Consider the following 25,865-nt stretch of genomic DNA (forward strand, 5'->3'; position numbering starts at 1 on the left):
CTCAGCCCCATTTCAGTTCAGTTAACATTTAAAAAGATAAGTTCATTGTGGATAAAATTGTCCTTCAGAGTCACAATTACCTTGCTCTGAGCTTCTGCTTCCAGTGAATTTGATCAGTTCTTAATTTTTGAGACAAGATCTTCCCATCCCACACTGACCTCAAACTCACAACTCTCCTGCCTCAATTTTCAAGTGCTGGGATTTCAGGCATGTCTAGTTTCTGTTCAGCTTATAGAGTGTCTTCCCACCCACTTGAACAACCTAGTTTTTGTGGGAGCCTTTTCTCTTCCAAGGAACAATGCACAAGTACATGAGGACACACAGAGGACTGTCCCTCCCTGTTCTCTCTGGACAGGGTCTTATAAATCCACAGAACAAGTCGAATGGGAAAGGAGAAAAGTAACATTTTGGAAACTGGAAGAAAGGGAGGTGGGTGCTAAACAGAGTTCTGAAAAGGTGGAAGTCCTAAGCAAACATCAAGAAAAGCTAGAAGGAACCTGTTTGCCCTTGCAGGATCCTCTGAAGTAGAAACTTAAGAGTTCTTTGGAAAGTCAGTGGATGGTGTCTTGCTGGGGCAAACACTCGAAGGAACATTTAGCTGAAGTAGACACAGGTGAAAGACTAAGGTATTCGTATTCCTTGTGAAGGAATGCTTAGCTGAAGCAGACACAGGAGAGAGGATGGTGTACTAAAGCGAGCCCGTGAAAGGACATGGGATGAAGGACTCTTGGCTAACAATGTATGTATTGGTCTGCCTCACTTTATGTAGTTGAGCTGCATTTGTTAGGACTCCATAGAGAGAAACACACCAACACACTTCTGGTAGTGTGCTGAAGTTTCTTGCTGCTTCCTCAGACTCAGGCTGATTGGCAGAGTGGTGTCAGTTGAGACAGACACATATGCTGAGGCAAGACCCATGGAGGACACTGGTGTCTGGAAGGAAGTAAATATAGAACAGTGCCGGGGCTGAGCTATTAAGTTAGCTGTGAGTAGAGCTAGCTGTGCAACACTTGTTGGTCTTAAGGCTTTGCTGATCTTCACTTTGCTGAGAGAGGCACAGCCAAGAACTGGTGTTCCTCCTGGTCCCTTCTGCTGCTTACTCCTGCTGAGGCTAAGGCCTGACTGTCTCTGCTAGGTCGTACCACTGATTCCTGTTTGTTATCCTGACTCTACTGAACTGGACTGCTGGTATATCTGTAAAGTGGATTGAGCTGCTACCACTGACCTGTGAACTGAACTTCTGATTTTCAGACAGCACAGATAGGAATTGCACCAAGAAGCATTCCTAATCAGGTCCACTCCCCATCCCTACCCCCACATCCCTTCTTTCCCACTACCTCTGGTGGGTGGTGGGCTAAAAGGGAGGTTAAAAAAAGGGAGGTTAGGGGCTGGAGAGATGGCTCAGCGGTTAAGAACACTGACTGTTCTTCCCGAGGTCCTGAGTTCAATTCCCAGCAACCACATGGTGGCTCACAACCATCTGGGATCAGATGCCCTCTTCTGGTGTGTCTGAAGACAGCTGCAATGTACTCATGTGCAAAAATAAGTAAATAAATCTTTAAAAAAAAAAAACAATCTTTAAAAAAAAAAAAGGGAGGTTAAAGCGTTTAAGAACCATCATTAAAAAGGTTTAAAAATTTAATGTTATAATCCCCCAACAGAGATTGCACTCTGTAGTCAGACAGCAGTCCCCTTTGTATCTTTCCAGGAAACTAGAGAAGTCATCTCAGAGGGAACTCAGAACTAATGGGCACTGGGGCACAGAGGAGGACCAGTTCTGTGTCGAATATGGAAGCTGGAATGGGGTAAGAAATTTTGAAAACGTATATCAAGAAGTTGAGATTCCCAGCCTTCTTTCCAGAATGTTCCATCTGGTCAATAGTCTCTACATATATCTGAACAATCTTCTCTGGTGAATCCAGTCTGCCTGAGGGAAAAGATCTGAAAGATCTAAGGATGCTGACTAGACACCACTCAGGAACTTGAGGATCCACTGCCAGAGAGGATCGGTTCTGCTGGGTGAGGCTTTGTTAGGGCAAACATCTTGCATTACCTGGGCTCCATACTGTCTCATCTCATAACTGGACAAGGGCATCATATACAGTCAGGAACTGTCAACAGCTAACTGCTAGTATCCACCTTGATAGGACTTGCTGTTCCTGCCTCAGGATAGTAGCCTCACCTTGTAGAACAGGCTCAGAATCTTTCCTCTAGCTCAGTTCCAGCAGCAGAATGCAAGGCTTCATTTCCATCTCAGCAGTCACCACACATTATGGTTGCTCTACATTCTAACACTTTGAATTGTATTTTTCCATTTAGTCATTCTGGAATACACTACACCCACAACCTTAACACACACACACACACACACACACACACACACACACACACACAGAGGAGACAGAGACTAAGAGAGACCGAGACAGGCTCAATTGGAACTATGCACAGATATTTTCCTGCCTTTCTTCAGGGAGTGGAGGCTTGTGTCCCTTTAGAGATACCTTACTGTGGATTTCCTTTCTACTTCCCCAACTTCTAGTAAGGCTGGACATTTCTTTATATGGATATGCTAGTAAATTTGGTTATCCCTTAAAGTTCCCATGCAAGTAGGGGTGTATGTGTGTGTTTCTCTCTCCATTTCTGGTACTGGGATAGAACCCAGGGGAAGCTATATCCCCAACACTCTGGGCTTGAACTCACTCTATAGCTAAAACAGGCCCTGATTATGAAATCCTCCTGCTTCAGTCTCTGGAGTAGCTGCAATTATAGGCCTATGACCACCAAGTTTGTATGTCTTTTTTCTATTTGGAATAATTTCTTCTTGTATACAGTGCCTTTATCACATGTTTGGAGCATCTTTTCCTATGCTGTGGCAAGCCATTCACAGATGCATACATAAACAGATGTGTATATACATACATACATACATACATACATACATACATACACACACACACACACACACACACACATATATATATATATATAATTGTTTATTTATTGAGAGAAACTACCCGGAGGAAGGGGCTGGGCATGCTCTAGCTAAGTTGCCAGCAAGATTGAGAAACCTGGAAACTTAGTGGCCTACCACTGTTGAGGTCCAGTTTCTTCATGTTAAGTACCCCTGGGTCCTTCTGCTTCTTCATGAAATTTTAAAGTCATAACTAAAAAAGCAAATAAAAAATACCTTACCTCATTTGTCCCAGAGAGTGAGGCAGACAGTTGATATTGGCTTTCTTCATTGGGTTGAAACTCATACCCTATTTCTTACAAACACTAGAAATTCACTATGTACATCTACTGTAACATAGCCTGTCTCTCTATTTTTAAACCTATTCCAGTGTGGTCCTCTGCCCATACTGGTAGGTGTCCAGCCCTACCATTATATGAACAGGCTGGTGCATGCTGTCAGATGCTGAGTCTGACTGTCCCCTCATTCTTTCCACTGAGCTAGCTTCCCTCTTGACTTGACACTTGTGATCTCTCCATCTCAATATGCGTGTCGTTAAGGATGCTCTGACTATACATCTCTATCTCCACTCAATCTGCTTTCCTTCTTGGACATCTCTTCAACCTACTCAGAATGAATTATGCCCCCCAAGGTTCTTTTCGTAGCCCACACTTCTCATTTTACTATTACACCGTTTCTGATCCCAGCCACTCCTTCCCTGTGGCTCACTCTCGGTTTTTTTGGCATGCCCTAGAAACTCAGAGCCTTTTCACTTCTTTCCCCTCCATTCCCCTTCCTGGGTATTGGTGATCTCCCAGCTCTATCTCCTGACATTTTTCTAGTTGCTTTTCCCAAGTGGTATTCCATGGAATGAATATATATATATATATATATATATATATATATATATATATATTATTTTAACTTACTTTATGTATATGAGTGCACTGTAGCTGTCTTCAGACACACCAGAAGAGGGCATCGGATCCCATTACAGATGGTTGTGAGCCACCATGTGGTTGCTGGGAATTGAACTCAGGACCTCTGGAAGAACAGCCAGTGCTGTTAACCACTGAGCCATTTCTCCAGTCCTATATATTTTTAGAAAATGAATTCTATTGTAAAGTTAGGTTGTTAAGTGCTAGAAAGCCATGGAAATTTTCTTCTACAGGACTTTCCAGAGCTACTCGGCTGCTATTAGATTCTAGGTACACGTGAGATGATATAGCATGCAATCTTCCACAAGCTTATTTTAGGATTTCTAAGGGACACTGAACAGCATCTCAGATGCCTTATCAGGGATAAAACTGCTGCCTTGGATCAGTCCATTCTTTTGAGTTCCATTCCAGGGTCCTCGTCCAACTTTACCATCTTTCTGTTCCCGTGGCTTTCATCTTGCTTCCTTAGACACGTTATTCCCAGTGGTGCAAGAGCAAGCTATTTAGAACTCAAATGGGAACAGGACATGTGTTGTTCACAGTTTGGGGTAAACTCCTTCCTGGGATCTGCGAAGCTTTCCTATGATCTGACCAACTCCACTTGTCTTACTTCATACTATAGACCCACTTACATCTTCAGACTCTCCACCTGCTCTCGCTTCTTTGCTTACCCGGTGCTGTCTGGAAAATTCCCCTACTCACTGGCTAACGGCTACCTCTCTAAGACTCAGCTCAGATGCCACTATTCTTAGGAGGAATTCCTGATGGCACCCTAATACCAGCTCATAATCAACTCTATCAGCAATTATAATGTGTTATCCAAAGCTTAAGATCAGGGATGATGTCACTATCCTCCCCTCCCCCAGCTAAGTCCTAGAATCTAGTGGGTCCCAAGACTCAGCTCTCCCCTCTTGATGACACCTCCAAGATGAAACCATCCATACTGACACCTCCCAAACTCATGTCTCCAGCCAGCTCATTTCCAGTTCACAAGTATAACTACTTTACCCTGTCTCCAGATGTCTGCCACACTGGCCATTTATTCAGATCTGTTAAAATATAACCCCTTCTGCTTACTTCCCAGATTCTCAGGCCCACCATCTTCTTACCTTAATATTCTCTGGAATGAACTAGTTAACTGTCCCCCTTTCCTACCAACTAACCCCACACAACTAGAGTAGTCACTTAAGTGTACTGTCTTTACTGCCTCAGACAGTTTTTGGCATGTTTATACATTAAATATGTGTTGGATGAAATAATGTCTAACACAAGTCTGGCACATAATTCTTACTGACATTTGAATGCTTGCTAATTGCCCTATATTGTGTTAAATGCACCACAGGAATTACTTTGTCTTAAGACTACAATTGGCTCCATTTTATACACAGACCTCTAGGGATAATTTGTTGGAATTCCGGTTAAGGATACGGGTGCCAGTGGCCTTGCTGAGAGGCTACTGTGCTATCCTTCCATTTACTCCGTATACTCAGCCATGTGCTCTAATGAAAGGACAGTGGAGGTGGAAGATGGGGATGGAAGGGAGTCACCTGGAGGAAGGCATGAACTGCAGGCCCTGTCCTCCGCATTTACCCTCCCCATCTAGCCAAGCATAGCACCATCCCTGTTCCCTGATGGAGAAGTTCACCCCCTTCTAGGTTTCACTGATTAGAGGGAACTGACTGGGTCACCTTTACTCAGGCAACCAAAGGGAGCTGGTGAGGAGTTTAAACTATTTGCTCTGGGGACAGGAAAGCACAAAGTGCTCACAAATCAATCTTGGAGTCTACTATTGTGTCTGCCAAGGTAGGCCTGCAAACTGTGTTCTTTCTCTGGGTCTCAGCTTTTCCATCTACAGGGAAAACACTCCAGATCCTAATGTTCCATGACCGTATAGTGCAAAGTCCCAGGCCCTTAGCTGCTCCCATCATCACTGGAGAAAGGTCTCCTTTCTATGTTCTAGACTGGCTTTCCCTTGGTACTAAGAACAGAATCCTTTGAGATTCGAAAGTAAAGGCAGAAGCTGCTCTTGGAAAGCAGAAATCCTGTGTGTGTCTCACTGACTTCCGAGAGTGACACAGTGACAGCCGAGCAAAATGGTCCTTCCCTGCAATATTTATTAAGGAATTTACACATACACAGAAGAAAAGGCAACCAGGCGCTGTGGTTCCCACACATGAGATCTTTGAAGCAGAGTTTTGTTGTTTGAATTTTCAAGTGGGGTGAACAATGGCCAAGAGAAAGCTGTCCAGGCTCTCTGCCTCTTACACCTGGAGAAGGTGGGCAAACAGCACTCAGACACAGGGCACAGAGAGACTGGCAGATGGGAAGGGAAAAGAGAAGGGACCTACTGATGAGATGGCAAGTTTTAAACTGTAAGGAAACCTGGCAACAGCTTTAGGCTGTTGATAAATTAACTCCTCTCCGTTGTAAACCTAGAACTATAAAAAACAAAAACACACCCAGAGCAGATGGGGAGGCAGCAAGTGGGATCCACACATCCACACGCACACTAGCAGAGCACATAAGCTCTGCATTTCCTCAGAGGGGCTGGTCTTCTAGCCACAGGGCTGGATCCGGCTCAAGGTAGGCAGAAGGTGGGCAAGGGATGTGTGTTTGTGGGTGGGACCTTCGTGGAGTCTTTGGTGCTAATGAAGGCTGACTGAAGCATCGAGTCCTGAAGCTCCAGATCCTGAAAGCACTCAGTGAAGTGGAGTGATATTTTTGCTCATCTTCATAGAAAGGGCTTGCCTTACTCGAGGGCCAGGGCCAAACTGGCCCAAGACACAAGGATTATCTAATTGCAGAACTTCCTTCATACCCAAAAGGCTGGGAACACGATGGCTCCCTCTTCAAGCAAAAACTCTCAGCACGTAGAAACAGCTTATAACAAATACAGACCCTCTCTACTTTCCCCTCTGCCAAGCACTCATCCTTTATAGGCCTTTTTGAGGGTCTGAGGAGGCTCAACCTCAAGGGAAGGTACTGAGCAGTGCATACATTCTCCTGCAGTTCACGTGCCCTCTTCTGCCAATAATTTCTAAGGTGCTGGTGCTGGGAGAGGGTGGGGGTGGGTTTGGGAGGAAATCCGGACAGTCGGGGGACATGACCAACATAAAGCAACAGAGAGGTCTATGACTCTGGGAAGGGACTGGGCTAGGCAGAATGCCAAACCACATATGATTTATGATCGATTTCTAAACCAAACAGAGAGAGGTAGGAAAAAGGGAAGGGGAGAGCTGGGGAAAGAAGAGGAGGGAGGAAAGCAAGGGTTGAAGAGAGTGGCAGCCATACAGGTGCTTTGCTTTTATTTCCACATCTGAGGACTGAGAGTCTGATTGGCTGCCTGGCCATTTCCATTGCCCATTGACTGTCCATAGTTCATCACACCGTTGGCTCCGTAGAAGTTCATCCCAGCCATCTGCTGGGTCATCTGGAAAGGACAGAGATTTTTCAGATCAGGCCATGGGCACTTAGCCAGTTAGTGAACAGAGCAGGGGAGGAATCCTTCTGTTTGTGGGAGGTCAGCAGAAATGCCTCCAGTGAACTTTTCTTCTTTTCCAGGCCCTCTCCTCATCTCCTCACTGAAGGAACTACTGTCAGTGGGCCACAGCCTTGCTCTAGAGAGTCCAGAGACAGACTCCTGCTACAGTGCTGCGCCTCATCGCCAGCAGAGGGCATCACTGCCATGCTTGTTTGGGAAGGTGGGGTGATGGAAGAACAGGGAAATAACTTGTAAGCCTTCCATTTGTGACAACCAGAGAGGTGAGAGGAGTCAGGAAGTGCAGCCTGGGCGGGACAGTCTTCTTTCTGCTGTTTTGATAGACAGGGTCTCACTGTGTATCCGATGACAGGCTGGCCTCTGCCACATGAGTGGCTGAGAACTAGGATTATGGGCATGTGCTACTATGCTGGCCAGTAGATCTCCCTCATAACTAGAGTGGAAGGCAGACTGACAGTCTGTCAGATAAGACAACCTTAAATCCCCTGAGTCCAGTATGCCTGCTGCATAAACAAACTCTTGTTCTTCCATCAACTCTTCAAAAGATTCCAGTTTTCCTTAAAGTTGAAAATTAGGTAAAAATTGGACAAATAATACAACAAAATCCATATTTCATCTTTAAATTTACTAGCTGCTAAAATTTTCCCTGATATTTTTGTGTACACATCCATATATATTATTACTTTAAAATAACTTTGAGGGGGTACCACGGGCTGCAGGCATCATGCTATTCACCCCTTGAAGGTCAGGAGGCACCTCATGAGAATGAACACTTTCCCAGAACCACACCGTAGCACACCCCAGAAATGTCACGGTGCTACAACAGTCCACTCACTGCTTTAGTGCCTCAGCCCTTTCCTCTTATCTAGAGCCTGATGTCAGCCTGGGTGTTGACTTCTTGTTTAATGTGTGACCGACAGACTTGTGTAGAGAGAGATGTACAGAGGTGGCCTCAGTCCAGGGGATTTTCTTGTTCTTTAAGTCATAAAAGCTTCCTGATATTTGAAAGTTGACTGCTGTGAGTCAGTTTCTCCAAGTATAATAAAATGGATCCTCCCGTTGGGTGGGGATAGAGCATGCCTTTAATCCCACCACTACGGAGGCAGAAGCAGACAGATCTCTGTGAGTTTGAGGCTGGTCTGGTCTACAGAGTAAATTCTAGGACAGCCAGGCCTACACAGAGAAACCCTGTCTTAAAAAGGAAAAAGGAAAAAAAGAAAAAGAAAAAGAAAAAGAAAGAAAACAAAAAGTCTTTCCTCTTCTTACCTCACTCTTGCCTCCCCCAACACAATGCCTTTCCAAGTTACCAACTTAGACACCTGTGTGTTTCAGGTGCCATGCCTGCGAGGCCACAGTTAACCAGAGCTCTATTCTGCCATGCCTTTGGGTTGCTCCAGGTAGGCCTCCGCCAGGATGGATCTTTCTCTTCTGGCTCAGTCACCTCTAGGCCTTTACTCCTTCTCTTCTTTTTGTAGTTTCCTCTGTGGTGCTGGCTCAGTGGGATAGGATGCTCTTGTGCCTAATATCATGTCACTGAAGCCCACAATAGTGGTTTTATTTGTATTCCTTGTTTGTGTATAGGTTTGCTTTTGTTTGGGGGAAGTTGTGGAGAGACTCAGACTTAGTTTCTATAGACACTTAGGAATCTCTAACTTCAGCCAGGCCTTCCAGTGAAATAAAAAAAGATATATCTGTGGTATTTAGCTTGTCTATATAAAAAGATTTGGGAGATAGAGGAGTGGCACCAGGTCAGACACTGAGGAAGGTTCTGTCCCAGGTACAATGAGGCTGCTTACCTGAGTAAGGTTCCATTGCAGTTGCTGAGCTGGCTGAACCCCATACACAGTCTGGGGCACAGCTGCCATACTTGCCATGTAGCTGGCCTGCTGAGTGGTCATCATCCCATTCGGCACACCCATCATGGAAGCCTGCATGCCCCCCATATAGCCTGCAGGCATGGCCATGGGGGCAACCATTCCAGAGGCTCCTGGTTGAGCTACCATGCCTACTGGTGGGGGCATCATGCTCCCCATGATGCTGTTAGGTGGTGTAACCCCAGGGAAACTGGGGTAAGCTGTGGGATATGCCATTTGAGCTGGAGCCATGAACATTGCTGCCAAGAAAGCACACATATGGGTCTGTTAGAGGAAAAAATACTAAGTTAGCCCAGATACTCACTACCTGCTCCTTTCCAGGAAGTTCTCACGTTATTCAACTCGGAACCCTGCTCTCCACAGCAAAGCAGCAAGATGAACTCTCTACAAGCCTTTCTATGGTTCTCATTGGGCCTCGCTCTGATTCCCCTTTGGAAGAAGACCCTGACCTCAAGTCAGACTCCACAGAAGTGTGACACTAGACCCTATAAGTATAGCTCTGATGACATTATATCTATCTGCAGACACTTTGCAGCCTCCTTGGCAGTGTCATGTTCAAGTTTATTTTATACATAATGTCCCTGACCTCAGAGTTAACTAACTGGTCCTCGCCATAACAAAACAATTCCTTTTATAAATTAGCATACAGTGGAACATGTTTCTTTACATGTTTTTTTGGTTGATTCCCCATCCCCCCCCATACATTCCTCCCCCTCATCTGGATCCCTGGACCCCTGCTGTCTCTGTGCTTCCATTATTCCTTCTATTTCCATATTACACATCGTAACAGAGCCCCCCCATCTCTTTCTCTTAAAGCATCTTCCCCTCTCCTAAGACCCTTTCTAGTTTACTGGGTTCTAGCCACACGTACTCTCTTATATGTGGATTCTAACACATAATTTTTGCACATGTTTACTTATGTGAGAGTAAAATTAGATATGTGGTATGTGTATTTCTTTCTTTTTTTTTTTTTTTGGTATGTGTATTTCTTAACATAATATTTCCACTTCTATCCACTGTTTTCAAATTTCATTTTTCTGTATGGCTAAGTAAAATTCCAACACAATAAATAATTCTTGCACGTTTGTTCTCAGTCTCTCCCTGGAGCACATCTATGACCTTATAGATCTACCTTGGGCAGGCATTTGAGGCGTCTGGGATCCATACAGTGATAAGATGGAATCCTTGGAGAGCTGTTTCTTGCCTGTTTCTTCTGACTTGCTCCCTGGCTCTGGAAATAGGTTCAGGTTTTCAGGGACAGAACCAGCACTTCCTGCAGTTGGCATGGAACCTACAGCCTAGTGTGTAGAGAACAGTGAGAAAATCAGTCATCATGGACTACAGCTTGCCGCACAGAAGCAAGACAATTAGATTGGTTCTCTGTGGAAGAACCCTTACACTTCCTGCTGCTTTTAACACTTCTGATAAGAACCATGGTTCATGAGCCAGGTACAGTAGCTCAGAACCTAGGAGGCTGAGGCAGGAGGCTGGCAGAGAGTCTGAGGCTACTTGGGCTACACAGTGAGTTCTAGGTCAGCCTGGACAACACTGTTAAAGTGTGAAACTCCGAGGGACAGGGGAGTAGAGGAAAAAAGAAAAGAATTTATGGCTCATGTTAAGTCAGCATGTTCCTAAAAATTTCACCATAAAAATAGCTGATAAGCCTTGTGAATTAAGCTCTGGTACAAGCTTTTGTTCTTTAACAAAACAATGAAACAATGTGACTCAATAAGAAAAAAGTAAAAATAATCTCAAAATGATGCAGCAGGGAGAACTGGGCTCAGTCCGTGTACAGGCTGGAGATAGCTCACTGGCAAACCATTTGCCTAAGACATATACGGTCCTGGCTCTACAATTCCCAGCCTCCCTCCCACCTCCCCCTCCCCCTCCCCACCCCCCATGCGTACAAAGATCTGGAAGTAGCTATTTATCATAATGCAACCAGAAACAACTTCCATAGCTAAGTGTTCCTCATCTGCAAAATATCTAATTTGGAGAATTCTTGTGAGAATATGAAAATATGAACAAAATATACAAAACGACACAGAAACTATTTCTCAAACATTCCACAAATGTGAGCAAGTGATATGCAAGTCTTCCATGCCCACAGCGCCTTGGCAGGGGCTCAGACCAGCCATTACAATATGACACCCCTGTGACACAGGTTCATTCAAATAGTCACTCTTTGAGGGCAAAAGACTAAATAGTGTGAAGCAGTAATCTTGGGTTCTAACAATGTAACACAATACCAAAGAGAAAGTCAAGACAAATGAAAGGTCAGCCCTTCAAGGAAGCATGACTTGATTCTAGTATTAAGCTATCAATTTTTCTGGAATCCTCTTTAATCCTGAGACATACAGAAGACTCACCTTTCTGGAAACTGAAGAAGGGGATGGAACAGAGGCCAAAAGATCTAGATCCTTTTCTAGGGCGTTGCTGGTCTTACTGTTTGCAATTGAACAGGCCACAGGAGCATCTACAAAGAAAAACAGAATTAAATACAGTACAGATATGAAGACCTGTCCTCTATGTGAGACAAGAAGACCACAGGCTCCATCTGGTCTTGGCCCAGGCAGCCTGGGTAGTGTTTTTCAGAAGAAGTCTCACCCCACATTCCCACAGTGCTCTAGAGTAGGTTACAGCTCACTATCAGAGGGCAGCCCTGAGGGCCACATCAGTGCCTCAGCTGAGTGGCTAATTTCCTCCTGACAAGGTACAGGACTCATTTGCAGAGAGAAATAGGATGTGGGAATTGGAGCCATGGTAGTCAATGATCTGAATCAGCAGCAGAGACCAGATGGTACAACCAACCACCAGTGCTGTGAGACAGCACGGCTTTCTCTTTAGAAGAGGCAAAGTCGGAACTGCACAGTAACAGGGCACCTCAGAAAATGGCTGCACAGGAGCAGTGGCTGGCAGCTGAGCATAGGAAAGGAGCAAAAGGCTCAGAGGTGTTGTTTCTAACTAAATGAAATTGCTAACTTCTACTGAGGGCTTGGTGTGAAATGAGGCCCGGAACCACAGAAGTGACCACAGAAGTGACCCTTCCAGCAGCATCTCAAATAGACACCGAGTAGCCACAGAACATGGTTATGCACGTAACATTCAAAGGTTCAGTAAATTGTCCAGGTCCCTGATGGTAAGTAGCAGTGTGGTGACTCTGCCCCAAAAGCCATGCTCTCTCAGCCACCACACTGAGCTGCTGCTCTAAAAAAGGCCCAGAGACACTTGGAGTATCTGTTCAGAACTAAACAGGAGAAACATGAGCAAGCAACTTTAGTGAAGTAAACACAAGCATAAGCCTTGACCCCCAGTCTTCCTAGCATGGCTGAGAATCCACTGAGTTTGCAAGAATACGAGAGTTGAAAAGCCCAATTCTTACCAAGGCCCAACAAGTCCATAACAGGGGCTGCGGATTTTGGGGAGCTTTTCCGAGGTAGCTGTGAGTCTTCTTTTTTCTGTGGCTAAGATGAAAAAAATGTTATAAAAAAGAGCAAGCAGTTGTTCTTGACACACACGTACCCCCATCAATGCAAAGCCACAGGAATTCTTGTGGTATGGCTGTTTGTCAAAGACAGGTACCAAAGAAACAAGACTCAGGAAGTGCCAGGAAGCAGGAGTGCATGAGCGGAACTCGAGTGAGAGACAGAGCCTTGTAAACAGCTCTAGCTGGCTTGTTCAGCTTTGTAGAGAGGCTTAACCTCAGTATGTGGGAACACAAAACCTTTGAGTTTATTCTAAAGATCACTTAAAAGAGTTCTGATCTACTCTGCCATAATGAAAATGGAGATCCTACAGATGAGGTTCACAGTGATGTCAAGAACTTTCCCTTAAACAACAGTGTAAAACTCTGTCTCTTGAGAATGGTTAAGAACACAAGTTGATCTTGAAGAGAACCCAGGTTCACTTTCCAACACCCACATGGCGACTCTAGACTAGACTCTAGATTATTTATAGTCTAAGGGGGACACATTACCTTCTTCCGGTCTCCACAGGCACCAGGCACACATGTGGTGCACATATATACGTGCAGGCAAACACTCACATATATAAGATAAAAATAAACAAGCCTTTAGAAAAAAAAAAAGAAAGCTTTTCTTTTAAGATTATAAGTCCCTAGAGAATCTACTACACAGCCATAGTGTGTGCCATGGGGAAGAAGGGAGCATGGCTGACTTCCGGAATTCTTAAAGACTAAAGCAGGGGGGGACATCTCTTTGGGAGGTATCACTTGGCCTTGCACACTGGCAGGGAACATGTATCACGCTCAGAAGGGAAGATAGAGTTCCCAAGCTTCCATCTAGTCTCCTGTCATAAAAAAGAGCTATAAGCTAGATATAGTGTGGCACATTAACCTCAGTATGTGGGAAGGTCTCTGTGAGTTCACGACTCTTCTGACCTATAGAATGAGTTCCAGGGCTACACAGTGAAATCTTCTCATTAAAAAAAAAAAAAAAAAAAAAAAAGGGAACAAAATAGAAAAAATAAGAAAAAGAAAGGATAGAAGGAGAGGGAGAGATGGGGTAGGAAGGAAAAGAGAAGGAGCAGAGAGGGTGCTAGAGAATAAGAGAGCAAGAAAAGCTACAGCACAGTAGACAGCAACTGGCAATGGGCAAGCAGCAGGTGCTCTCTGAACGTGGGCCTTTAGTTCCAGTGCAACAGTGCAATATGGTTTCAAAACCACTCACTGCCATGAAGCCTCCCACCACTATCCTCCATGTGTGTGAACGTGGCTCCCCACTTACCATTTTCACTTTCTCAAAAACAACAGGTTCCATCTTTTTCTCTGGAGCAGGTTCACCCCCTCGTCTCCATTTATCGTCCTTCTCTTTCTAAAGTGATTTAGCAGGACAATGATATCTTAGCATTAGCACAATTAGTGTTTCAGAGCTACAATCAAATGCAGGCAGGCCATCAAGTTCACTAAAGATCCTGACGACTGGGTGCGGAGTGTGAGCGCCCATCTTCCTCATCAGCCTCCTGCTGAATGAGGCTGACTCCGCGTCTTATGGACTCACCACTTTCGAAATCTGTAATACAGACAGACTATCTATGGAAGTTTAAGGTTGTCACCCATTTGTGCCCTTTAAGTATCTCCTATGTGTTATACATAACTATGTAAAGCCAAAAGATCTCAAAAAATAAATACTAAAGGCAGGCAAGGTGAGGAATGCCTGTAATCTCATCATTTGGAAGACTGAGGCAGGAGGATTTTGAATTTGAGGCCAGTCTAGGGTATACAAAAAAGGCCCTCAAAGCAACATTCCCCATACAAGAAAATCCCTTTCAGTTTTTGTTGCTCTTTTGAACTCTGGTTCTCTGCAAAAGCATCAAGTGCTCTTAACCACTGGGCCATGTCTCTGGCCTTTTCACCTCTATTTTTTAAAATTAGGAAACAAAGCTAGAGGCTGGCAGAGTGACACAAACTTGCCTGCACTTAAAAGTTCACAGGCAACCTGGGCTACAGAATGAGTTCCAAGACCACCAGGGCCCCAGAGGGAAACCCTTTCTCAGAGATGGGGAAGGGAGGAAGGGAGGGAAGGGAGGAGAGGGAGGGGAGGAAAGGAGGAGAGAGAACAGCAGAAAGAGAGGAGAGCGGAGAGGAAAGAGGAGAGAAAGGGGGCTCAGTGGTTAAGAGCACTGAGTTCAATTTCCAGCAACCACATGGTGGCTCACAACCATCTGTAATGGGATCTGATTCTCTCCTCTGGTATATGTGAAGACAGATCACTTATATACATAAGAATAAGTAAATATATATTTAAAAAGAGAAAAAAGATAGAAATAGTCCAGCAGGTGTAGAATCCCAACACTTGGATGTGAAGGCAGGAGATCACTAGTTCAAAGATAACCTGGGCTGTAGAGTCAATACCCCAAGCCAGTCTGGGATACTCAGCAAGACCCCGTCTCAATAGCCAGCCTCCCAAAAGAATCTAAAATATGTAAAAACTCATATGTACCAAGCTGTCCATCCCAGAAATGCTAACAAAAAGCTTAAATGACAACAGTCCTGCTGCTGGAGGGGAAACTTTGATCTGCTCACCAGGAGATGCAGCAATGACCACAGAAGTACACAGGGAACATGTACAACATGTTAGAGGGTTTGGAGGAGACATTCCTCAAAACTAGATTTTGGTTATGCTTCTGAAGAACGAACACACCCAGAAGTCATTAGGAGACAATGACAGTAAGCATGTTCTTCCTCTTAATTTTCCTATTTCCTGTAAAAAGAACTTCATCATCATATTACTTTGTCTTTTGTGTATGCTGTGGCACTGGAATACACTGTTTCCTCTTTGTCTCTGTTTTTGGAAGTAGAGAGGAGACTAATGTAGTCAAGTCTGGCCTCAAATTTACTACGTAGCCAAGGCTGACCTTCAACTCCTGATTCTTCTGCATTTACATCCAAAGCACTAGGATTACAGATGGACAGACACCATTATGCCAGCAGAACACTATTTACATACTGAAGTTAAAAACAGTCTGTTTTTAGAAAGCGGACCTTTGGAGGGAGAGCTGTACACCAGCAATGCCAGCTCCAGGAAAGCAGAGGCCAGCGGATGGAGCTCTACGAGCTTGGGGTTAGCCTGATCTATGTCGTAAATTTAGGCTAGCCAGGTTTCATGATGAGACCCTGTCTCAGATACAACAACAAAGCAAACAAAACAAAACTCAAACAAAAAACCAAAAAAGAAGCAGACATCTGGTTGGGGGTCACAGAACATTACCAATGTGCACAACACTTTAAGTTACATCCCTAGCACTGCACACTAACCAAACGATCTCTTTAACAAAGCCAGTTACTTTTTGTTTAAAACTAGTTCTTGTGAGTGAGTGTGTGTGTGTGTGTGTGTGTGTGTATGTGTGTGTGTGTGTGAAAGAGAAAGAGGGGGGATAGAGGAAGAGAATACAGATCTCAAACTTGTGGCAATTCCGCTGCTTCAGTCTACAGAGGCTGGTATTATAGGTATGTGTCATCATCCTGACTGCAAAAGTATTTTTTATTTAACAGGCTGAAGACTGAAATAAGTATTAATTCTTGTTTAAACAAGAATGAAAGAACATCTAAGCATAACAAATTAACAAACGAAAGTCTCAGTAGTTCTTTCCCATGTGAAAACACGGTGGGTGTGGCTGCAGCAATGCTAAGGTGAGCAGGGGCGTCTTCCTGCCCCAGCCTCCCCTTCTCCCCGTTCCGCTCCACACACCCTGACCTCACCTGATTTTATACTTCACATACTCAGCACAGCTTTTATTTTCCACAAAATAAAATAAAATGTGTATACTTTGGGAAACTTTTTAAAAAGATTTATTTTATTTTAAACTTATGTGTGTGTGGAGAGGTTATGTTGTGCATGTGAGTGAAAAAGTGCCTACAAAGGCTAAAAAGTAGGTGTTGGATTCTATGGAACTGGAGTTACAGGCAACTCTGAGTTGTCTGCATGGATGCTAGGAATTGAGCGCTCATCCTCTCCCACAGAACACAAGCTACTGACTGCTGAGCTCTCTCCAGGCCTGGGAAATTATTTTGGACGGTGCTCTCTGAAATGTTGCTATAGAAGGGGTTAATTCTTTCTTGGAAAACCTTTCCCCACCTAGATAATGGTGAGGAGTTGATCAGCTTAAGTCGGCAAGGAATTCCTTTTCCCTAACTACATGTACTACCTTGCCTGTCAAGACTCACTAGGTAATGTCCTTCTTGTACCCTGCCAAATATCCATCTACAGCTGGTTCCAAATAGCTTAACTTTTCATTATCTGGGAAGGCTTTTCTGTTTCTGTTTTTGTTTTTATTTTTTCTGAGACAAGGTTTCCCTGTGCCCAGCTGTTCTGGAACTTGCTCTGTAGACCAGGCTGGCCTTGAACTTACAAAGATTTGCCTGTTTCTGCCTCCTGAGTGGCACAGATCTGTGCCACCACACCTGGCCTGGGAAGGCTTTTTACATGAAATAGCTTAGGGAGCCCCATGCAAATATAGTGATTTCACTAGTTATGTCATCCATTAGAATAAGTACCTAGAGGCTAGGGAATGTAGCTCAGTGGTAGGTGCTTGCCTAGCATGCATGAGCCTGGGTTTAATCCCTCCCAATGCAAAACAGAAAGTGAGATGGCAGGAAAATAAAAACTAGAAGGTTGGGCTGGAGAGATGGCTCAGTGGTTAGAGCACTGACTGCTCTTCCAGAGGTGCTGGTTCAAATCCCAGCAACCACATGGTGGCTCACAACCATCCATAAGGACATCTGATGCCCTCTTCTGGTGTGTCTGAAGACAGCTGCAGTGTACTTAATATATAATAAATACATCTTAAAAAAAAAAAAACTAGAAGACTGATGGCAAGTGGATTCCAACTGCATAGGACTAGTGCCATCTTTGCTGCTTTTTCCTGTTATCATTAGTGGGCATACTTATGATATGACCCACAAACTGTTGCATTCCTGTCTGTGTGTCATAATCGTCCCAGTCATACACTTGGCAACTGTGACCCATCTACCTCTGAAAGTCTTCTCAAGAAAAAGAAAGTGTCCAATGACAAGCCACCAACACATCACAGCGGAAGGATATGCTGGTCAGACTGAAGGAAACACTGATGATTTACCTAGATAGACCTGCTTCTTTTGGCATTGTTTATAAACAAAAAGTTTATGTGCACATATATTAAAACATACACACACAAGATATCATTCTACTTGACCTATTATATTCAACATATCCATCTTGAGAAATAATCTGGGACCAGCTAGACAGCTCAGTAGGTAAGAACCTTGCTGATGACCTGAGCACACTTTCTGGATCCACATGGTGGAAGGAGAGAACTGATTTCAATAGGTTACTGTCTGTCTTTCACATGTAAACCATGACATTCATGCACATGCACAAGTGCATGGGTTCATGGACACACAAACACACAGATACAAGAAGGAAGGAATGTGGAGTCAGATGTGGAAGATACCTATACTCTTAGGACTTGAAAAGTAGAGGCAGGAGTTGGAGACCAGGCTAAGCTACATGGTAAGACCCTGTCCCCAAACTCAAAATCAGAGGAGAGAGGAAGGAAAGAATTTGGCACTTCTCAATGCAGATCAAGGCAAAGCTACTTCTGGTAACTGTCCTGCTCGTCTATGAGCGAGGCACAAAGCATGTTCCATATCATAGCCTTGACCCAACACCTGGCTTTTCCTACTTTTACATTTATGTATGCATTTGTTTGTTTGTTGTAAGCTTTAGTTTGCTTATTTATTTGAGACAGAGCCTGACTATGTAATCTTGGCTGGCCTGAAATTGGTATATAGACCAGGCTGGCCTTAAGTTCACAGAGATTGCCTGTCTTGGATGGGATTAAAGGATGCACTGCCATGTCAGGTACTTTTTACACTTATTAATTTACCGTTTGAAACCATTTTGCTACTTCATTGACATTTTGTTTATTAAGTGGAGGTCTTTCAAATTTTTCCTTGGCCTGACTAAAAAATAATTAGAATCAACAAAACTTAAAAGATTTACAACAAACCCTTAGGACATTGATGTCCAGACTTCGGTCCATATATTTCTTCTTCTCGTATTTATCTCGAATAAATCCTTCAACAGCTCTGCAAACACTTATTAAGGATGAATCAAAAAAATGTGTCTCTATCAGTGGGAATATACAAGACCAATCTGTCCCTCAGGCAATGCTCTCCCCTTTCCTTCCTGCCTGGCTTTCCCCCACGGGACTCCTGCTTCTTCATATACAGCTTCCCTGACCAAAACCTTGGAATCACTCCTTCAAAGTTACTGCAAGTAATCACCCTTTCCTGACACCCTTTAGAGTAATGACAACAGTAAGCGGCATTCCTTCACTGAAAAACAGCCTCTACAGCCAATGCCAGGGAAGAATCAATGATCTGCTTTAAGGCCTTTGATCAAGACTTCAAAGGCACCTAAAAGCCTCTCAAAAATAAGCTTAGGTCCCGATGCCAGATTCTGATTGACAGATCTCTTTCACGTAACAGGTCCCACCAACACCCACCACTGCCAAACCCTAGAAAGGTAGCCTGCAAAGTTCCTTGAGAAACGCCACCTTCAAATGGGCTTGTTCTGTGTTTGTCAGCCCCTGCTGAGGGAATGGAGGAAAAAAATACTGATAAACCAGTCAAAGTCAGTACTTTTATACAGGATATTTAAAAGGCAGTACCAGTTTTGCCAGTTGCCAGGGTTTAACAGAGCACAGTAAGCCATTCTTCTCATCAAACAATAGTGTCAGAGATTCAGAAACTATTGGAGCTGTCACTCTAGGGAAAAGCCCACAGTGAAGTCACTGCCACCCTAATTCCCTAGCTTTTCCTACTTGATGCTAGATGTCCCAGGTCCCAACGTCAGCACATAAGCACTTTTTTTGTTTGGTTGCAGTGGAAAGAAAAACCAAAGTCTTTGGTTAATCCATGCAGAGATGGCACAGTCTTGTCTCAGGCCTTGAAGGTCACCTGGCTCTTCCCAAACATCAAAACTACACATAACTATCACTCCATAAAAGATACGGGTCTATCTGAGGTCGCCGAAAGGTCTCAGGAAGGTAGGCTTCATAGAGTCGGTTTGCTTTTCCATTCCCCATCTCTTGCATGCACTGCAAGGAAAGAGAATGCAGAGACAGGGAGGTGAGTCTAGGACTGCCTTCATCTCACCCAGTCCTCCCGCTGTGCAGACGAGTAGTGGTGGAAACAGGGCTTAAACTTGTGGGTTCTGTTTCCCCAACATTTGGTCCCCACAGCTTTTCCTTCTCCATAGGTTACTTCAATTTCTTTCTCTTTTTTTTTCCTCTGTATATATGGGCGTTTTTCTATCATATAGGTTTGTGTATCACGTGTGCCTGAGGAGACCAGAAAAGAACATCTCATTCCCTGGGACTAGATTAGATGGCCTCTGATTCCCTGAACAGGTTTTGTTTTGTTCTGTTTTTAATTGAAATAATAAATAATTATTATTTATTATATGTTTTTATTATATAATAAAAACACAAATAATTCAGGAATAATTCATTTGAAAATCCAAGCTACATAGCTATAGCCATCCATCAGATTTCTACAGGGCCAGCACTAATAGGTGCTATAAATTCTAAATTAATACAAGTTTTTTCTTTTGATAGTGCTGATAATTGAACTCAGTGCCTTGTACCTGGTAAAAAACTATTCTACCACTAAGCTACACCCTCAACCCTCCTAAACTTATACTTTTATTTAACTTATTTAGTTCTGTTATCAATAAATGTGTATTTTCCATTTATCATTTAAATAGACCTCTATACTGGTTAGTTTTAATTGTCAACTTGATATAATGTAGAATCATCTTGGAAAGGAGTAGCAACTAAGGCGTTAGTTATCTTGAGACCTGACTGACCCATGGGTGTGATTGTGGAGGATTTGTCTTGACTGTAAATTGATGTAAGAAGACCCAGTCCATTGTGGGCGGTACCATTCTCTAAGGCCGAAGTTTCTGAACAGTACTAAGATAGGCAAAAGCTAGCTGAGAGGCAGCATGGATTTGTTTCTCTCTGCTCTGCCTGTTGTTTTGATGTGACTAGCTGCTCATTTCTTGCCTGGATTTACCCAAAATAGTGGCTTATAACCTAAAGTTGTGGGCTAAATAAACCCTTTCTTTCCTCATTTACATTGCTTTTGGTCAAGGTGTTTTATCACAGCAATAGAAATGAAACTAGGGAAAAAAAAGTCACCATTTTAGACCTATAATGGTCTGTAAGTACAGTCCGAGGTCATTCCTAAAGCCTCTTCTAACACAAATGAAACAAAACCCCTATCTCTACCATTAACTTCAGCAAGTTGTTTTCTTTGGATCCTCCTTCCTTAATGCCCCTAGCCCCCCCCAACACCCCCCCACACACATACAAAAAGAAGAAAAAATAACATTCAAAAAAGGGTTTCAACACAGGAAGACAATAAAGAACAATGACGTTACACTAAAAAGCAGACCTCAGGCTACCAGGTTTATGTCTCACCACCAGGCCAGCAAGCTGACAGCAAGCTAGATTTATCCTTGCATTTTAGCAATATAACATTATGCTAAAGCTGGAAGCATAGCTCAGAGGCACATATATGTGAGGCCCTGGCTCAATCTCTAAAACAAGGAAGAAAATGAGTAATCTATGATGTAGAAGGGTTTGTTTTGTTCTTTTTAATGCTGGAGAACAAAACCAGCAAACTGAGTTATGCCCTCAGCCCAGAAGGTGTTTTTGTGGTTTTGTTTTTTTGTTTTAAATGGCTGCCTACATCTAAAATTACAAGTGTTGTATCTGTAAATGCCAAAGGTCCCACCATCTTGAAAGAATAATAATTTTATCTAATAGAAAATCACACCTATAATCTCAGTTCTTGGGAGGCTAAGATAAGTACAGAAAGAGTTAGATGCCTGCCTGTCAAAAAACAACAATGAAAATAATTTGTTGGGCATAGTGCCACATGCTTTTAATTCCAGCACTCAGAGGGTAAAGGCAGGGAGATTACTCTGAGTTCCAGGCCAGCCAGGGCTAGCTACCCCCTGAGACCCTGTCCCAAACAAATAAAATAAAAATTAGAATTTGACAAATGTGTCTGACAACTGTAAGTTTTTCTTTTCCTTCACCTTCATGATTGGTTTAGCATTCAGCCTGAAACTGCTCTTACATGGGTACAAGAGCAGCTGGCTATAGGCTGTGCTGGTACCTGAATCTGTTCTTGAGTCCACTGGTCGAGGTTCACTGATTTTACCCTGGATATATGCACTCCCAGATTCCTGTGGATTCCAGCACACCGAATGCAGATAAACACACCGATGTTCCAGGAGGCCCATCTCGGCCCTGTGAAGAGCAAGACAGGACAGTCAAGAACAGATTATGAGAATGCCCCAGCCCGCCTGTGCTACTTAGATTATCAAGCTACATCTCTGCTAAAACCAAATGAGATTTTATTGCAATTGCGTTTTTATTGACTTTATTCATTCCTGTAAATCAATGTTTGACTTGCAGCTTAAACTCTGAGTGTACAGTACAGATGTCCCGAGGGCAGTCACACTACTATGTGGTGACCATCACTCTAAATCCAGAACAGTTTTATCACTCAAATCCCAAACCTAATGACAGGAACTCAGTATCCCTGCTCCCCACTGACCCTCAGCTCCCAGTCCCTGGCAATCACAGGTCTGTCTTCTGCTTAGGACCTGCCTAGGACCTACATCTAATATACATAGAATTATATATGCAGACACAGGACAGGTTTTCAGTGTCTGATCGGTGCTAAAATGCATGGCATAGGACTTTGTCACTTGTATAAAGAAAAATCCCAGCACAGCGGTGGAAAGCCATATCTAAGCCTCTCTAACCTGGCACCTTACACCAAGAGTGGAAGACACTGTGAAGGAGAGGAACCTGGATTCAGCTTTCTTCCTAGGAAAAAGGATATGTACATTGCAGGCCAGCCAGGCTCATGCTGAAACAGAAAACCTGTTATCCTCTCCTCTCTTCAGGCCTATAAAATATGCATCTACTTTAACCTAACAAGATCCTCTCAGCTGGGCTGATGTCCCTACTTTACCCAACTACAGAATTATCTAGATTCAGAATTGCCAGATAATATAGTTACTTGAATGCTTATTGGTACAATGGGAAATCTCAGGTGTCAATTTAAAAAATCTGTCATAGAAGCTCCCATCCTCTGACAGTTCTCTTCACCCTAATAATATCTCTGCAAAAATCTCCAAACTCTTTCTCATAATTTTATATGGAAAAAAAGGACTTATATGACAGTTACCAAAGACTAAAAAATCTGCCATAGTTAATTCTCCATAATTTCTCAGAAATTAATGGCATATATTAAGCACAGCATTAAAATTAGAGATTGCAGTAAAACGTTGAAGTGACATCAAGCTGCTGGCTTTCTACAGAAATCAGCAGAGCCTGTGCTTGGAATAAGAAAGTTGCCCAGCCTGTGGATTTTGACAGCACTCTTGATGAGCAAATACTGGAATCCTGTGTAATTCTTAGACATCTGAGTCCATAATTGTTAGAAAGATGCTATTTGATCCAGGTAAAATTCATTATGGCAAAATACAAAAGTGCAGGAGGTGCAAGTCTTCCTAGTCACCACCAGATGGTGCTCTCTGCTTGGAGGTTTATTGCTATTCTTTTCACTGGTTCAGGTTTTATCTTCTGAAAGGTCTTCAATCTCTCTGGATTCCTAGCCGACTGCACAGTCTTCCACAGACTGAGAGACACACAATGACTCATGTGCCTGTTTCTGGTAGTGGGGTGGCAAACAGCTGCAAAAGGAAGGAGCCAAACCAGTGTGGAAGAGGTTTTACATGGTGCTCAATTCCTGTTTTTGTGAATAGTTTTCAGAACTATCAAATGATCTTTAAAATTTTAAATGGGACCAACCAAATATCAATATTTCATGCTTCTTTGGCATTTTTCCTGTGTTCTAGATTAGAAAGTCTTGAAATCAAGATAGTTAAGATGGGGCCAGTGAGATGCTCCACAGGTCAAGGCACTTGCCACCGAGGCTGGTAACCTGAACACAGTCTCCAGAACACACACAGTAGGAGAGAGTGAACTCTCACAACTGCCCTCTGATCTCCACACATGCAGTGGGACCCTCATCACACAGATACAACACACATACACACACACACACACACACACACACACACACTAAATAAATAAATAAATAAGCAAACATAATTTTTTTTTGGAAATAAGTTAGCTATGGAGTATTAGACTATCTGCTTCCTGGGTCTAAGTCACGAGAAAGCAGTCTGCAGTCATCTAAAATACTAGAATCACTGTGGGATCTCCAGACACTTGCAGTATTGTAAGTTTTCCTGCCTCTAAGTCTACACACTTGCAAAGACCCAGAATAGAAATACAGTCAACTATGTTTTAATAACAACCAGATGACAGCCTCTCTTCCTCTCCCACCCCCACAGTCCTCCTGCCCGGCATCCCTCCCACATTTTCCCAATGAAATGATGACACTTCCCATTTCTACCTTACTCAGCCTCTCTCCCTCACCTGACCTCCCTGTACCTGAGTTTGAACCAATGACCTCATACATTCCAGGCAAACGGTCAACCACTGCCCTACAACCTCAGTTCTCTCCGTTTTGAGCAACTAGACTTATCAGTCACCAACTACATTACCTGCAAAACACCGTAAAATCAAGGAAGAGACAAAGGTTACTACTTATGGGCTAGGAGTGGAGCTCAGTAGTAAAGTACTTGCTAATATGCTAGACTTTGGGTTCAAGCTTCAACATTCTTTCCTAATTTATATGGCTAAAAATGTGGGGAAATGGTATAATGATTAAAAATATAAACTGTGAAGTCAGAAAAGACTGCAACTCCATCAGTGATTACCAATATGACCTTCAGAAACTTACAGTTCCCCATCTATAAAATGTGTTTAATAACATCTACCTAAAATTGCCTGAAACAGAGGGAACAACAGTAAGTAACAACTGCAGAAGAGCATGATACAGGAGAATTCTAGAATGTATTTCCCATTAATTAGCCAAAGGGCCAGTCAACAGACCCACACGTGTCCCCCCAACACTGTACAATAACTACAGGATGCTGGGGGGTTGCAGTTTGTTTTGCTTTTTGTCATTTTGAGACAAGCTCTCACTATGTAGCCCTAGTTGGCCTCCAACTTGTAGCAATCCTTCCTCCTCTGTTTCTGCAATGTGAGATTACAGACCTGTACCAAGACCTGTCTTCCTCCACTCTTTTTTTTTTTTAAATAAAATTTATTGTATGTGTTTTATGATGTGTGTGATACTGTAAAACACATGAAAATGGTCACTGCAGTGGAATGGACTCATTCAGTGTTCCAAGAAACACAAAAATTTAAACAACGTTATTCCCTCCAAAGTAGTCTAAAATATATCACTGAACCCCCACCGGTGGCTGCAATCCTCTCACACAATCCTTGTCCTTATGCCAGCATGTGCCACCTCTCGCACACAGATGGTCCAAACCGCCAGCGTGGACGGGGGATGCTCAGATTTCACAGTGTTTGACACCATTGCTGCAAGGCTCTGCAGAATCTGCTTACATCTGGTGTCCCTGCAACTGTCCAGAGACATCATCCTTAAACTGAGCTTGGAAAGAGGTGATGCAAAGTAATGTTCTCAACAGTTTTGGAAGCAAAAGGAGTAACAACTCATACAAGCAAAGGGTGATCGTGAGCACAAGAACAAGGTGACAGCTGCTGAACATACTCAGCAGGAGCTACAGCACAGGCTCAGGAGGCACTGACTATGCCACACTGACATGAAGTCATTCTGCAATGAAGAACACATGAAAACGAAAAAAAGCATGTAGATTGGGTTGATCAACTTAAAAACTCAAGTGTAGAATGTATCCACCTAGTAAGGAAATCTCTGGGATTATACTAACTGCACACTAACTGCATACCTTAGGGTTGGTGGCCTCCTCTGTGAAATGGAAAGCATGCAAGCAAGGTCTTGCTGATGTTCCACTCTGGATGGCATTATGTACTGAGTACCTGCTGCATCTACAATGCAGCTTGTTACTGGTCCCAAGCCCACCAGAGCTGCCAGGGTTAACAGGTATGTGAGGAGCAAG

General features: G+C 43.4%; 1 protein-coding gene across 1 annotated transcript in view; it reads right to left on the minus strand.

Moving 5' to 3' along the window:
• Nucleotides 1–5,998: 5,998 nt before the first annotated feature.
• The window catches only part of SMAP2 (small ArfGAP2), a 45,690-nt gene continuing 25,823 nt past the window's right edge, over nucleotides 5,999–25,865 (minus strand). The window contains exons 2-10 of the mRNA XM_080921883.1: nucleotides 21,950–22,083; nucleotides 19,775–19,860; nucleotides 18,769–18,847; nucleotides 14,007–14,093; nucleotides 12,644–12,725; nucleotides 11,631–11,737; nucleotides 10,394–10,559; nucleotides 9,184–9,500; nucleotides 5,999–7,318 (exon numbers count right to left, since the gene is read on the minus strand). Of these exons, the coding sequence (XP_080778009.1) occupies nucleotides 7,193–7,318; nucleotides 9,184–9,500; nucleotides 10,394–10,559; nucleotides 11,631–11,737; nucleotides 12,644–12,725; nucleotides 14,007–14,093; nucleotides 18,769–18,847; nucleotides 19,775–19,860; nucleotides 21,950–22,083 (1,184 nt within the window). The 3' untranslated portion in view covers nucleotides 5,999–7,192. The remainder of the gene's footprint in view (nucleotides 7,319–9,183; nucleotides 9,501–10,393; nucleotides 10,560–11,630; nucleotides 11,738–12,643; nucleotides 12,726–14,006; nucleotides 14,094–18,768; nucleotides 18,848–19,774; nucleotides 19,861–21,949; nucleotides 22,084–25,865) is intronic.

This window comes from Micromys minutus, assembly GCF_963924665.1.
Source record: "Micromys minutus genome assembly, chromosome: 9".
NCBI classification, from domain to species: Eukaryota; Metazoa; Chordata; class Mammalia; order Rodentia; family Muridae; genus Micromys; species Micromys minutus.